The sequence below is a fragment of the Sprattus sprattus genome, assembly GCF_963457725.1.
Source record: "Sprattus sprattus genome assembly, chromosome: 21".
NCBI classification, from domain to species: Eukaryota; Metazoa; Chordata; class Actinopteri; order Clupeiformes; family Clupeidae; genus Sprattus; species Sprattus sprattus.
This window is the reverse complement of record NC_137919.1, coordinates 13,781,959-13,796,066: the sequence shown is the minus strand read 5'-3', so window position 1 is coordinate 13,796,066 and position 14,108 is coordinate 13,781,959. Positions and strand designations below refer to the sequence as shown.

Here is a 14,108-nt window from a genome sequence, read left to right as displayed (position 1 = left end):
TGTGTGTGTGCGTATTTGTTGGTGCATGTTTGTGAGTGGCAGTGAACGTAGATATGAGTAAGTGACTGTTGGTGAGTAATACCGAGGTGTGAGAAAGTGTGTGAATGTAGGGCGAAGTATGAGCGTATGTGAGAATGTGTGAGTGTGATGATGTGATTACATGTGCATTACAGTATGCATATCCATTGAAATAGGAATTTATGAGAGAAATGTGTATGATCACCTTTGTGTGCATGAGTGTGTGTGCATGAGTGTGTGTGTGTGTGTGTGTGTGTGTGTGTCTGTGTGTCTGTGTGTCTGTGTGTGTGTGTGTCTGTGTGTGTGTGTGTCTGTGTGTGTGTGTGTCTGTGTGTGTGTGTATCATAAGACTGTCTACTGCACATGTGATCAGTACTGTCCCACACCAAAAGGTCATCAATCACTAACCCCTCTGTAAACAGGAAATCTCTACAGTACATGTGACGATTAACCGTGTGCAACACACAATCTATACTTAACAGTAATAATAAAGTTAAAATAACTTGGTCTGCTGAGGATGTTCATTAGTGTAATCTCTTATATTAGTATAAATTATTGACATAATTCAAACTACCCTCTCTGACAGTCTTGGTGGTTAATTAACCATAATTAAAGGGGAAACTACAGACACTGTCCACTAAAAGCTCAATGCCAATGTGTGTGTGTGTGTGTGTGTGTGTGTGTGTGTGTGTGTGTGTGTTTGTGTGTAGTGTAGTGTGGTCAAGTACAATGGTTTTCAATAAGTGCATTACAGGGAAGAACTGTGGTAAGAAAATGGAAATTTTTACAGTTTTCACTACATCTTCTAAGGAATATATCTGAATATATCTGTGTGCCGTTCTTCAGATTTAGATGTGATTCCTGCACAGGACATAGATATAATGTTCAGTGAAATAAAAAGGCATAAACAACAGTGTCTGACTACTTACTGGGTCATAAACCGCGAGTTCTACTGACTACAATTCACTGAGTGATGTGTGTTGTGAGTGTATGTGTGCTTACATTGAGCATGTGCACACTGTGTGTGTGTGTGTGCGAGTGTACAGGTGAGTGTGTATAATGTGTCTTCTTACTGCATGTCAATGCCTCTGAGTCAATCTAAGTGTGTGAGTGTGAACACTTCTGACTGTGTGTGTGTGTATTTACGAGGGGTAGTGTACCTGATTGTGTACTGTCCGGTGAGTGTAGGCTTATTGTGGGTGTCCATTAGAATAGGTGTGCATGCGTTCATATTGTGAAGGGTACTGCGTGACAGTTGTTCATGAATGTAGTGAATGTATGCTTCTTTGAGTGTACATTTGTTTCAGTATGTGTGTTTATGTGTGTGTTTGTGTGAATGCGAGTGTGTATGTTTATATGATTATGTTTTCTTTACCTTTCCGGTGGCGTCCATGTCCAGCCTGAGTGGCGCCGGAATGTTGCGCGTGCGTGGGGTGGGCGGCGACAGCAGGCTGGGCGCCTCGGCGCAGGAGTGCGTCGGGGACGGTGGTCCGCTGAGGGCGCCCTCTGCTGGGCCACCCCTCTGCTGCTGCTGCACCAGCAGGTGGCTGGTGCCCTGGGAGTGCACCACGGGCCCCCCCGCCCCTCGCAGACCCCGGGCAAGCCCCAGCGGCTTCAGCGCGGCGCTGCCCACCGCTCCGCCCCCCTCCAGCCCTACAGCGTCTAGGGACTCCAGCGAGTGGGCGTGCCGCATGCTGTCCAGGACGCGGCGGAGGCGCGGCTCGGGCTCGGGCCGCTCCAGCTGGTCCACGCAGGTCCAGCGGCCTCGTTTGAACGGCTCCCCCAATCCCTGGCCCAGACGCACCACGCGGAAGCGAGAGGCCCCGCCCCCTGAGCCGCCCTGATCCCCCGAGCTCTGCCGGCGTGACAGCACAGGCGTTGCTGGTTGGCTAGAACTCCTGTCCGTCTGCAAGGTGGGGCTGATGGTGAGAAAAGGGGATGGGCCATTGGGCATGACTTGAGCATCTGTCGGGCTCGCCTCGACCAATGGCTGCCTGTGGGGGAGAGATGGGGAAGCTGTGGCACTCTGGCCTCCGTTGCTCAGCGCCGCAGCAGGGCTGGTCTCCGTGGTTACAGGGTTTTGGGAGGAGGCGCTATCAGTTGCCCACTGGCTGTAGTCTGATGTCACACTGGTGATCTGGAAACCACTTTTTTTTTTACCCCCACTCATTTTAAAAGTGTAAGTGTGTCAGTGTGTGTGGTCGGAAGATGTATGTGGTAAATGTGTATGAGTGTGTGTTAGCCCTGAGTGTTAGGACTCACATCTCTTTCCAAGTTCATGCCTGAATTCCAAGGAGTATCTCACACACACATACACACACCAGTGAAACTGGGTGACACCGAATAAGAAAACAAGTATCTGAGGTCAACCAAAAGCAACATGGAACATCCAAGTGGTTCAGTTCATCCTAGTGCGTGCAAGAGAGAGAGTTCAAGAGAGATTGAGAAGAATAAAGGTCTCTTTTCATCTGTAAACCCACAGGGGAGCATCTAGTTACATTCCACAGATCACACTGGAAAACACCCACAGTCCTCAGGTGAACTCCAGCAGGCTTCCCACTGGCCTTACAACTACAGTCTTTCTGCCCACCTTAAAACCCTCCTTTTTGAAACACGTAAAACTTTCCAATAAGCCCGCACTGTGCAAAAGTACAGAACTCAGTAATGTTTCGTTAAAAAAGAAGACTCGGAGCCAAGCCTTTTAAACAGGAGCAGGCAGCGCTCTGCCCGGAGATTGCGCAAGGCGCACTTGGCTGAAGACGAACAAGGCGTCCTCCTCGCGCCGGACTGTATTTATAGATGGCTTGCTTGACAGCGTTGCGCCTGCGCCATGGGATACATTCCACGAAAAGATGTGGATCTCTTCAACTTGCGCGTCGATCAGATCAGGCTTAGTAAACCCCTTGTCCCTCGGGTCAACGACAAAACCGATATCTAATGGTTAAATGTATAAATAAATACACAGCGACAACAACAAAATATTAATTCATTTAAAACTAGATGTTCAAAAAGGGAACCCGTCTTTTTTGCTGGTGCTTGACTCTAGTCAAATTGACAGGTAAGGGGTTCCTCCGTTGCCATGAGCACTGACAGAGGCGGGGTCGACCAAACAGGGAGACCTTAACACCGAGAGAAGAAACACCCAGCTCGTTTACCACGAGCATTAAGTCCAACTATAGATTACCATGGGTAATCCATTTGAAGGAACATCAGACACATTTTCTCAGGAAAATCGATTAACAACTTTTCGCTGTAGGCATGTGTGCTTAGGGTCACGTAGACAAAGGCAAACGTTTTAATCCAATAGAGTGTTGCAGCCTAAACTCTGACGTCTCTGGAGCCAAATTAGATTCCTTACTGAGCGCCACGGAACGCTGTGGTTTCAAACTATCAATTGATGCAGAAATCCCAGCACACTTCACCCTCGATTGCGTTCGGACCCTTCCGCAAATGGCTGAGAGATGATGTTTCTGAAACTTTGAACCAAGTGTGTGCGTATCACGGGCCCTGTTCACCTACATTCTGATATAGTCTGGACACTGAAGAAGAATTACGTAATTTCTCGACTTCACGCATTCATTTGCCTGAATGTTTTTTCTTCTCCAGGCTTGCCCTCACACTCAGTCATTCATGCTGTAACCATCAGAATAAGGTACTGAACAGGAGAAAGTCGATGTTGTCTATATTGCCCAATATTCCTCAGGATGACGACCACAGTTTTGACACTGCGAACAACCACAGAAGCACTTTGCGAGGCTTTTTTAGGTAGACTAAGTTAAAGGGGGGTGTGTTGTGTTCATCTTGAAGGCAATTTAAGTGTTACTAAAGTACACATGGTGTCAATAGAAACTTCTGTCTTTAGAAAACAGTGCAAAACTCAATCCAACTCCATTGTTCGTCAGCCGTACAATCCTCTTTTTGTCACTCACACACTCTCTGATCGTCTCTCCCCTTCTCGTCCGTCACACCTCTTCCAGGCTCGAATCGAATCCAAGTTGTGATTCTGAAGCGATGCTATGTTAACACAAATTGCCACTTGGACCACAATGAGCTGTCGGTGAGGTTGAGAGACGAGCTTGCGGTCCTCAGCCGTAAAACAGCTATCTGTCCGATTAGGCGAAGAAACAATTTCCCTTCTCGTTGGACAGCAGCAGACTTCAGCGAGCAACTCTTGACAGAGACGTACACGGCTCGCACAGACTGCCCCGTAGACCTTTAAATCCCACTAGTGCCTGAACCAGACCGTTTTGGAATTATTGGCCCGTGCGTCACTCCAATGTCACTCTCGATTTCGTGTCCGTTGGCTGCGTTGTTGGACCATTTCTCGTGAAATCAAGCTACATGTTTATTTTTTCTTGTACGAAACTGTTGACAAGTTTTCTTCTAACGGAAGTCCCGCCCCTCAGATGCACGATGCGTCCGCGGCGCATCCCTCCTCCCTTGGTAATCAAATCAACTCCTCACCTCTGCAAGTGAGCTAGACGCTCCGGATGCGGGCAGAGCAAGACGACGGTTACCTGCTACAGCTTTGCAAGTGACTGTCTTCCGCTGATAACCCGAAACTTTTAATCACCGTAATGCTCAAAACCGTGATTTATCCGGAGAAAATGAAACGATAAATTTGATGCGATCAAAAACATTATCTCAAATAACATTAATGCATAGCAAACTGTCCACCACGTAATTACATGTATTTAGCTTTTTCCGGCCATAAGCGCACGCAGTTGCTGCACGCACCACTTGCTAAACGTCCTGCCCTGAAGCGTGGAGGTCAGAGCGGAGATCTCCTTTCCAGGCTCGGATTCATCACATTAGACTACCGACCCCAGATCAGCCAGAGCTCAGTAAAGCGAGCCTAGGAAGACGAGGCACTGTTAGACAGAGCGCTGGTCTTTAGCGCCCTCTACTGCATCGTATGGTATTGCCAATTCATAAAACTGTTATAACAGCGAGGCCCCGTTGGAATAGTTATAACGACTCTATATGTTGTATCTAAGGGGCGACAGTTTAATTGAAACGAGACGGTGTAGCCTACGAACTCTGTAATATTGTTATATTGTTCTGTTATATTGTTCGCTGTCATCAAATAGGTTACCAACATGCAACTTCACACAGGCCTGCACGTGATTTTTAAGTAAATGAAAGGCTTACATTTCAAAAACAGTCACAGTAATTTATTGTTTGTATGTTCTCAAAGAACCATGACACATATTAACAGTTTTACCCAACAGAAGAATGGCACAAAATGGCTTTTCATGATAGGCGTATTTTCTCCTGCAAACAAATCTTGACCTCTGGTTGTACCAGTGTCCTACACCACATTTCTTATTGAGCACTTCACTTCAACTCACTGATACAAACACACACACACACACACACACGCACACGCACACGCACACGCACACGCACACGCACACAAGGCAGTTGTGTAGCAAAAAACTCTCAGACATTGTCTAGACGATCTAAAATGTAATCTAAAACAAGCAATGTCTTCCTATTTTCAGGCAACATGCATAAAATGCACTGAACTTCCTCACTAGAGACTAGTGTAACTAGAGACATATAGTCTCATATAGTCTCTGAGCCTCCATTCCGGTATAATATAGGATAGAAACACAAAGATATACCCCCATAAAGTTAATTTATGTGTTGTACCTTGGAGAGATGATGTGTTTTCCAACACATTTGTAACATAAAAAAACATGGTGCACAAACACACACACACACACACACACACACACACACACACACACACACACACGCTATTGCAAATGAACCATTCAACACAAGACAAATAGGACTAAAAAAACAGGTATTTCTCCCCCTCTTTATCGGTCACTCCCTCTGTCTCTCACTCTCTCACTCAGCACACACAGACACACACACACACGGCAGAACTGATGAGTGTCCATAAGGTGCTTTCTTTTTGTAGGGACCAGACAAATAGAATTCCAAAAAGAATTCCAAACTGAAAGGTTTGACGTTTGACATTGGCAAACAAGCAAGTAAAAGGATACACGTACGTACAGAAAGACAGACAGTCAGACAGACAGACAGAAAGACAGACAGTCAGACAGACAGTCAGACAGACAGACAGACAGACAGACAGACAAAGACAGATTGAAACTGAGGTCAGATGAACTTGAGGTGTTTGTCTTCAGCGACGCCATAATTAGCTTTATTCTCCTCAAATACCTGGGTGAGACCCTGCGGACAGTGACAGTGGTTACCCACACATAATAATTTCAGACACACACACACACGCGCACACACACACACACACACACACACACACAATCATTTCACTCACTCACACACATACATAAACCCACGATCATCATCATGCAAATAAATGGACACACAGACAACACTTATTTACCCCTCAATTCCCTACAGTCGCACATATGCAAAGCATTACTCATGAAACACACTTCCTTGTCACCAACACCCATTCTCCCCCATGTTATGTTCCTCATTCCCCTGCCATTTAAAGGCAGGCAATGCAACACCTACCTCAATGTAGAGCTTATGGAGGTTGTCTATGTCTTCTTTACTTGGAGATGGAGTTTGGACAACTGGAATGGGCCGACCCACTGCAAGATTAGAGCAGGATTAAAAAGAGGACCAGTACATGCCACAGTCTACGTCAGTAGGTAAACACTGAGAGGTTTGTATGTGGCCGTTGTGTGCGTTTGTGTTTCTTACCAATGGTGCTTATGGGCTTTCTGTAGGGCAGTACGCCAAAACTGTACTGGAAGACGCCCCGGGCATGGAAGAGGGGCAGTGCCACGCCCAATATCCTCTGGAGGCGGTCCTGCATGCGCCTGAGGGCGGAGCCTCTTGGGTTCTCCATCTGGTCAAATAGCTCATTCTCACCGAAGGAGAACACTGGGACCAGCCATGCCCTAAACACACACACACACACACACACACACACACACACACACACACACACACACACACACACACACACACACACACACACAAAAGATTGCAATTACATAACCAGAAAAACCTTCGGCATCAAACACATATTATGATGCAAACATACACACGTGTTGTGTCGACCCGGCCTCGCGGTCAGTGGTACCTTGGTAAAAGTCATGCTGGGGTGTTTGCACATGCTCACCCATGTTTAAGAGCAATTACAAACAAACACACACACACACACACACCCATGTTTGAGAGCAAGCTTGATGAAGCCCTTGCGTTGTAGCATCTGAAGTGTCAGCTCTCCCGGTCGGGCGTCCAGTGACTCCGGTGCTCCGCCCACTGCCAACACGGCAACGTGCCCGCCCCCTGGCCGACTGATGATGTAGTTGGCGCTGGCCTTCTCACTGGATACCAGCCCTGAGGGGGTCAAAGGTCGTGTAGAAAAGGTCACCAACCAGCCAAACATCCAACCAAATAGAAGAGACAGCAGCGCTAATAAGATGGATGTCCAGTGACACCAGAATTTAGAATTATACATTTGATTCTAGTATGACATTGCTTTCCCAGCCACACACACTATTCCATACCGTTTTGGGCAGTAAAAGTAGGCCTGTGCTGGGAGAATGTATTAGGGAGGGAGGACTGCAGGATCAGGCCTTAAGCATGTCCCTGGTTTACAAACTAGGGAATTTTCCAAAGATTCCTTTTAGAAATAGGAAACATTTCAAATCTTCATTCAAGATTTCAGCCTTTATTTTTTTACCTTGTTTCCTTAAGCCCAGCCAGTGTCACTGGTTCATCTGATCAGAACTAGTCATCAGACTTTCATAACTCCCGACCCCAAGAGTCATATCGCTATATTTCAGATAACAGAGTATCCAGAATCAGACAGGTCCCTCAAACGCATCTCAGATACAGGCGTACAGCTGTAATTAGATATTTCTCATAAGAGCAGCTTCATCATCACACTTTGTGCTATACACCAACGTCGGCTTCTACTCACAGTGACAACCTCCTACGGCTGCAGATAGAGTCTAAGAGTTATGTCGGAGTTTGTGGTGTTTAGAGTTACGTCGGAGTTTGTGGTGTTTAGAGTTACGTCGGAGTTTGTGGTGTTTAGAGTTATATCGGAGTTTGTGGTGTCTAGAGCTACGTCTGACTGATGATAACCGTTAATTCAAAGTTCTTATAATTACAAACCAAGACGTTGACAACTTTTTTTTGTTGCGGAGAAACAATGGCAAAATAAAAGTTTTTTAATCAATAACTTCGTGTTTAAATGTGAATTGGTTGACTATAGAATTGTTTTATAAAATCAAAATATCACTGGTGGGAGTGGGGTAGGTAAGGGATAATCCCACGTGTGTTGTTGCCTACGCCACTCGGCCTCCGGCCTTGATGGCTACGGCCGAACACCACCCGTGGGATTATCCCTTACCTACCCCCCACTCGTGCTATATTGCTTAAGTATAAGATACTAAGATAATTATTGACTATGACATATCCTTATTTACAATAAATCTCAAATGCCGGTCCCTTCAGGACCCATGGATTCTACGGTTCTCCCGTGGAAGAACACTCAGGAAGAAAGGTGTTTTGAGGAGGTATTGGTGTGCTGAGGCCTGTTTGGTGTGATAGGTGTATCTGGCTTGTCATTCAGGAAGAAATTACGCCAATATGAGAGTCACTCTTGGTGAAAAGTATGGAATGACCTTAGGAACTTCTGGCTTATTTTCAGCTTTCACAATGTCCTTATGAATGAGGGCTTGAACTTGACAGTGAAGAAATCTAACTTGAGGGGGTGGAGACCAAGAACTCAGAGACGTCAGGTCAGGTCAGGTCAGGTCAGCTGATGACAGCACAGTTCTGCTTTGCTGCTCGAGGTTGGGCAAGAGCTGCATCAGATGAAGCTTAAAGTTCAGGAGACATGATGACATCAGACATCAATCTTCTCGCTCCCTCACACACATCCATACATACATCCACACACAAACACTAACATAGACACACCCATACATTAACACACACACACACACACACACACACACACACACACACACACACAATTAAGCAAGAAAGTGTCTTTGCAGAAGTTGCATTGCAGAAGTTGTCACATTCTGGTCCCTCCAATGAACAGTTAATGTAATAAACAGGCTGAGTGCCAACCACCCTCACCAATCAGAATCATATCAGTGCACACACGTCTAAGACCCTGAGGCAGCTGAAGCATGTTTCTGAAAGCCCATTGGCTACAGTAGCTGTCATGTAAAGTGCTGTACATCAAGCAGCTGTCTAGGAAGGCTCAGAGGAAGTCATATTGTCATAAAGCACAAGGCCCAGACGAGTTTCAGTTACCGTACGTTTGAACCCACATCTGAACACACATCTGAACACATTGGCGTGCTTAGTTCATGTTCCTAGCATAAGGGTGCATTTGTTATTTGGCTCAAACAAGCTCAAAGGCCAACATACAGTATAACATATCATGAACAATGTGTACGTGTGCTTATCTAGAGTGCAGTGGTGTGTAGATTTGTGCAATGATGACAAAAAGAGATATTTACCCCCACACCCCCACACCCCCCCCCATCACCACCAACCCCTCTCTATACGTAAAGCAGATCTCACCGGCAGTACTGTACATGAGTGGGGAAGAAGGCTAGTTTGTGTGTGTGTGTGTGTGTGTATGTGTGTGTGGTGTGTGTTGCATGTGAGAATGAGTGAGTGGCCGTTGCCCAATTGGGTTGGGTTCAATCGTTTCTTCACTGTCAACTTTTCTAAGGACTGTTTACGCAATATACGACAGAGAGAGAACAGCCAGACAAACACAGAGGGCAAACAAGTGCCTCCTCCACATCCCCTAACACACACACACACACACACACACACACACACACACACACAGTGAGTACTGCCTCCATACTTTTGCCACATTTAACACAAATCTCCTCAAACACACACACACACACACACAAACACACAAACACACACACACACACACCTCCACACATGATGTAGTCCCTGAAGAATGGCACTCGAAACCAGAAGGGCAGCATGAGCAGGTATGGCGTGAGTCCCGGGAATAGAGTGGAAAAGCCAGCAATTTCTGTGCAGAAGTTCCCGAATCCCCCGGCAACAAGAACTCCATGTGGATGGAACCCAAAGATGTAGTTATGACTGGGGTCCAAATCTACTGTTTTCACCAACTACAGAGAGAGAGAGAGAGGGTGGTGGGGTTAAAAGGCACTTGTTTTCTAAACCGGTATTAAAACCTTTACATTGCCGCACCCTTAGAGGTGGATTTTGCGATTTGAGCGAAAGGCTGTTGATATTTGAGCTCAACAGTTTGGTCATGTGAATGCAGTTGATTTCTTGTGGCCTCCACAATTCAAAGGGGCTAAGATGGAGGTACTAAAAGCTATGAAAGGTCAGGTCAAACCTGCAAAATGAAACAAAGTTGGCAGTTTAAAAAAATAAAAAAACACCGAGCCCTCAGGCAAGCAGTTGGGAGCATGCCTAACTAAACAAATAATGTGACTGAGTATACACTCAGACACAACTAAATCTCCAGAGAAGGTAGTTAGCCAATCAGTCGGTGTGTGTTTTTATGTGTGTGCGTTTGTGTGTGCTTCGGTGAGTGTGTGTGTGTGTGTGAGAGAGAGATACCCCTTAGGACTGTGTGGTTTGTGTATTTTGGTGTGTGTGTGTGTGTGTGTGTGTGTGTGTGTTTGAGTGTGTATAACTCACTGAGATAGGGAAATAGTCTCTAAAGTACCGCCACACCGTCCAGCTCCGAACCCAGTGTGACCTCCGACCCCCCGTTACAGGTGTGTCTCTGTCCAGGTACAGCCAACCAGCATAGAGCGCACCGAGGATCCACCAATCACTGAGACACAGGAGCACAAATGCTGCCAGGCAGCACTGAGCTGCGGAGAAAGACAAAGTGAGACAAAGTTTCAAAGTGAAAGAGGCAAAAGGAAAAAAGCATTTATATCAATCAATAGCACCTGTGTAATTGTATCAGACTGTGTGTGTGTGTGTGTGTGTGTGTGTGTAAGTGCGTGTCACAGAAAGGACCCAGAGATGTGTGGGATGACAGTGCCAAGTAGGGTTGTGGTCAGGGGGGCGGATGCTCTTTGTCACAGTTTATCAAGGTCAGCACACAAGTGGACATTGTGTCACACACACACACACACACACACACACACACACACACACGCACACACGCACACAGAAAGCGGTCACATTAAAGTAACACTACATTATGACGTTGACAAGCCAGAGGTCTATTTCAGGACAGTTCCTTTGTAAAATCTTTATAGTTTGTAGTAATTTAAACCGCTGGAGTGACAAGGTTGACAATCAGCACCTTTGCTTGAAGAATGAAAGTTGAGCATGATTCAAGCGGACCACTGAAGACAGAGCTTAAACAGCTTTCTGCTTGGTATTCCATAATCTTTTGAATAAATCAAATAGCGCTCAGATATTATTTAAAACGGCCCAGAATTATTCGCTAAAGCCTTGCCTACAATGTAACTTGACAGCAAATGTGAAAGCATACGAAAGAAAGCAAATATCAAATGTTACATCATTTGCTAATGCATAATTGAGATTTCATACACAACCAAAAGTCTGTCTGGTGTCCAAGTGGAGAAACCACAACAGTCCACTGTGATTAGTTTCCCCGCTGTGTGTGAGAGTTAGCAGAAGTGCTAGCGGTGCAAGAGACCCACAGTTTGGGTACACTCACCAGCACACAAGCAGTGCAATCACTGTGTATTGTAATCAAATTACAACACAACAGAAAAACAAGAAGACTGTTTACAGACCTCAGCGCTATTCTCCCCCTGCTCTTTTACGCACAAACATACACACACACACACACAACCATGGAACATATCTAGTACACGTGTAGTTGAAAGGTATGTGTACAACACGTCTCCGAGTGCATCGGGGTTACCTCCCCCTTCAATAACCCAGCGCGAGCCTCTCCGTTGGACCCAGTTACGGTGGAATAACTACTTACCCAGCGCGATGAAGGAGAAGACCCACTGAACCACAGCAACCGTTTGCAAGCGTCTGTGTAACGGCACGTTTAGCGGCGCGAACTGAATCTTCATAACTGCAGTCGAGACAAAGCTCACACACACACACCAGCCTCCTTCCTTGAGGACGCTCCAGTTGTTTCGCAGAGCAAGGAAGTTGAGGTAGGACCTGTTGCCACTGCTTATTAAAAACTCCAAATCCGGTTCGCAGACCCAGAAGTAACGTTACGCTCTGAGCAGACAAGATGAATCTGTCAAAACCTTCGGTCACAGTGAAGACGGATAACAAGTCAGACTTCTCCAAACCCGAGCTTTCCTGAGATTCAGTGATTGCTGGCTCGCGGCTAAGACATTCCCAAAAAGGTATCGCGTCACAGTCCCACCCCTAACTTTGGTGTCAGTTGAACCAATCACACAATAGTGGACACACTGCAAGACACTACAAGACTTTACAGGCGTTTCTGCTACTGCTCTCCCGTTTCAAATGGTCGGGGTCCTGCTATTTGCTATCTATGCTGTGTATTCAACGACTGGTGAACATATTGGCGTTCAGCCAGTTGTTTAAATCTCAGCATGGACTGTAATGTTTTGTCCATTCCCTGATTTTGTTAGTGACGCGAAGTGGAGGGCGGCTGTTAATTATGATAATCCTTAGGCTGAATAAATAAATTAAATAAAACCATTGACTAAACAACAATGTCAGACTCAGAGATAGTTGTCACACTGCCCCCCCCCCCCCCATTTGTCAAATTCAGCAGTGCACAAATTAGATGCAGGAATTCGTTTGGTTTCTGTGTTGTTGTTATCTTAAATGTACTGTGTGGGTATTACTCTAGGGCACACTTATTTCTTCTTGTCTGTCTGTGAATATGCAAGTAGAAGCACAGTTATCATCAAAACAAGTCATGACAAGGTCAAGGACAGCTTTCACTTTGGCATAGTCGTAGCTTATGTTTGTGTAGTCAAGTCTTAAAAGTCTCTTCACTCTCTCTATTTCATTTTGAATATGTGTGTGTGTGTGTGTGTGTGTGTGTGTGTGTGTGTGTGTGTGTGTGTGTGTGTGTGTGTGTGTGTGTGTGTGTGTGTGTGTGTGTGTGTGTGTGTGTGTGTGTCTGTGTCTGTGTGTCCATTGCACATCTGTATCTTGCCAAATACAGATTTGTGGGAAGTCATGTAAAGCAACTTGCTACCAAAACTACTTGCTACCATTATAAATAAATAATGAATAGTGTTGGTACCATCAGAATAACACCACCCTTAGGTTTATCTGTACTGGATCCTAATTACATTGTCACCCTATTCCGAAAAAAGGACACAGTGTATGTATTTCTATGTATTGATTTTATGATAAGTTGGACAGCCAATAGACATAATGTAGCCGCACATTGCACCTGAGGTTTGCTGACTGGCGATACATTTGAGCACGACCATGTGAATTACCATTTACCCATGGGAAAAGACTGTCCCTGTGTGTTTTTACAGAGAGAGAGAGAGAGGGAGAGAGAGAGGGGGAGAGAGAGAGACTTGACTTTTAAGCGCTTACCATACGAGTAGTTCAACCCTCTAACCACTAGAGGGCAGACTTGTGCTTGTAACTGGCTGATGGCAAACTATAACATAGGGTTAGCAAGGTTATCGAGGTGTAGCAAGATATCTCTTTAGATTGGTGTGATCATGTCCAAATATTTATTTAAAAATCAGCTTTTACCCATCAAAGTACTTTAGTGGTACCATAGAGGCAATCAACCTATTCTATCTCTGAGCAGCAACTATACACATTTGTGTATTTTTAGCTATACATTAATAGTAGACTACAAGAACACCCACATTGTCTCAGAACACTGTTATTTTAATAGCCTGAACATGTCTTGCTCCCAGTAGAGATCCACAGCATTGTTTCTATGCAACTGCGACCCTGGAGCGACAGAGAGGGCATCTGGATCTCAGCTACACAGGAGCCTTCCCCATGCTGACACCTGCTGCATCATTAAAGCTGATGCTTTGATCTAACTGGCAGGTGGGCTGTGACAATGAAGCCCTTTGAATTCGGGCCTTTTTTGACCCAGACCCGACAGAAATCCTGCTGCTCCTTGTGTTTTTCCCCTTGCCTGT

At 45.6% G+C, this 14,108-nt stretch overlaps 2 protein-coding genes across 2 annotated transcripts in view; both read right to left on the bottom strand.

The window, feature by feature from the left end:
• The window catches only part of tsc22d4 (TSC22 domain family member 4), a 16,115-nt gene extending 11,477 nt beyond the window's left edge, over positions 1–4,638 (bottom strand). The window contains exon 1 of the mRNA XM_080859981.1: positions 1,394–4,638. Coding sequence (XP_080716107.1) covers positions 1,394–2,188 — 795 coding nt within the window. The 5' untranslated portion in view covers positions 2,189–4,638. The remainder of the gene's footprint in view (positions 1–1,393) is intronic.
• A 539-nt stretch (positions 4,639–5,177) lies between these two features.
• Positions 5,178–12,300, bottom strand: mogat3a (monoacylglycerol O-acyltransferase 3a). The gene is made up of 7 exons (XM_080859939.1): positions 11,978–12,300; positions 10,699–10,877; positions 9,953–10,157; positions 7,194–7,368; positions 6,724–6,923; positions 6,532–6,611; positions 5,178–6,225 (listed from the first exon to the last, which is right to left on the bottom strand). The coding sequence occupies exons 1-7, from the start codon at positions 12,069–12,071 to the stop codon at positions 6,151–6,153; spliced, it is 1,008 nt and encodes a 335-aa protein (XP_080716065.1). The 5' UTR covers positions 12,072–12,300; the 3' UTR covers positions 5,178–6,150.
• Positions 12,301–14,108: the final 1,808 nt, after the last annotated feature.

Excerpts from the sequence above, each read along its gene's own strand:
- mogat3a (XM_080859939.1), bottom strand. The coding sequence starts at position 12,071 with ATGAAGATTCAGTTCGCGCCGCTAAACGTGCCGTTACACAGACGCTTG. Across the intron at positions 10,878-11,977 it reads CTTCTCCTTCATCGCGCTGG|CTCAGTGCTGCCTGGCAGCA; the intron begins GTAAGTAGTTAT and ends CTTTCTCCGCAG. Across the intron at positions 10,158-10,698 it reads GAGACTATTTCCCTATCTCA|TTGGTGAAAACAGTAGATTT; the intron begins GTGAGTTATACA and ends CTCTCTCTGTAG.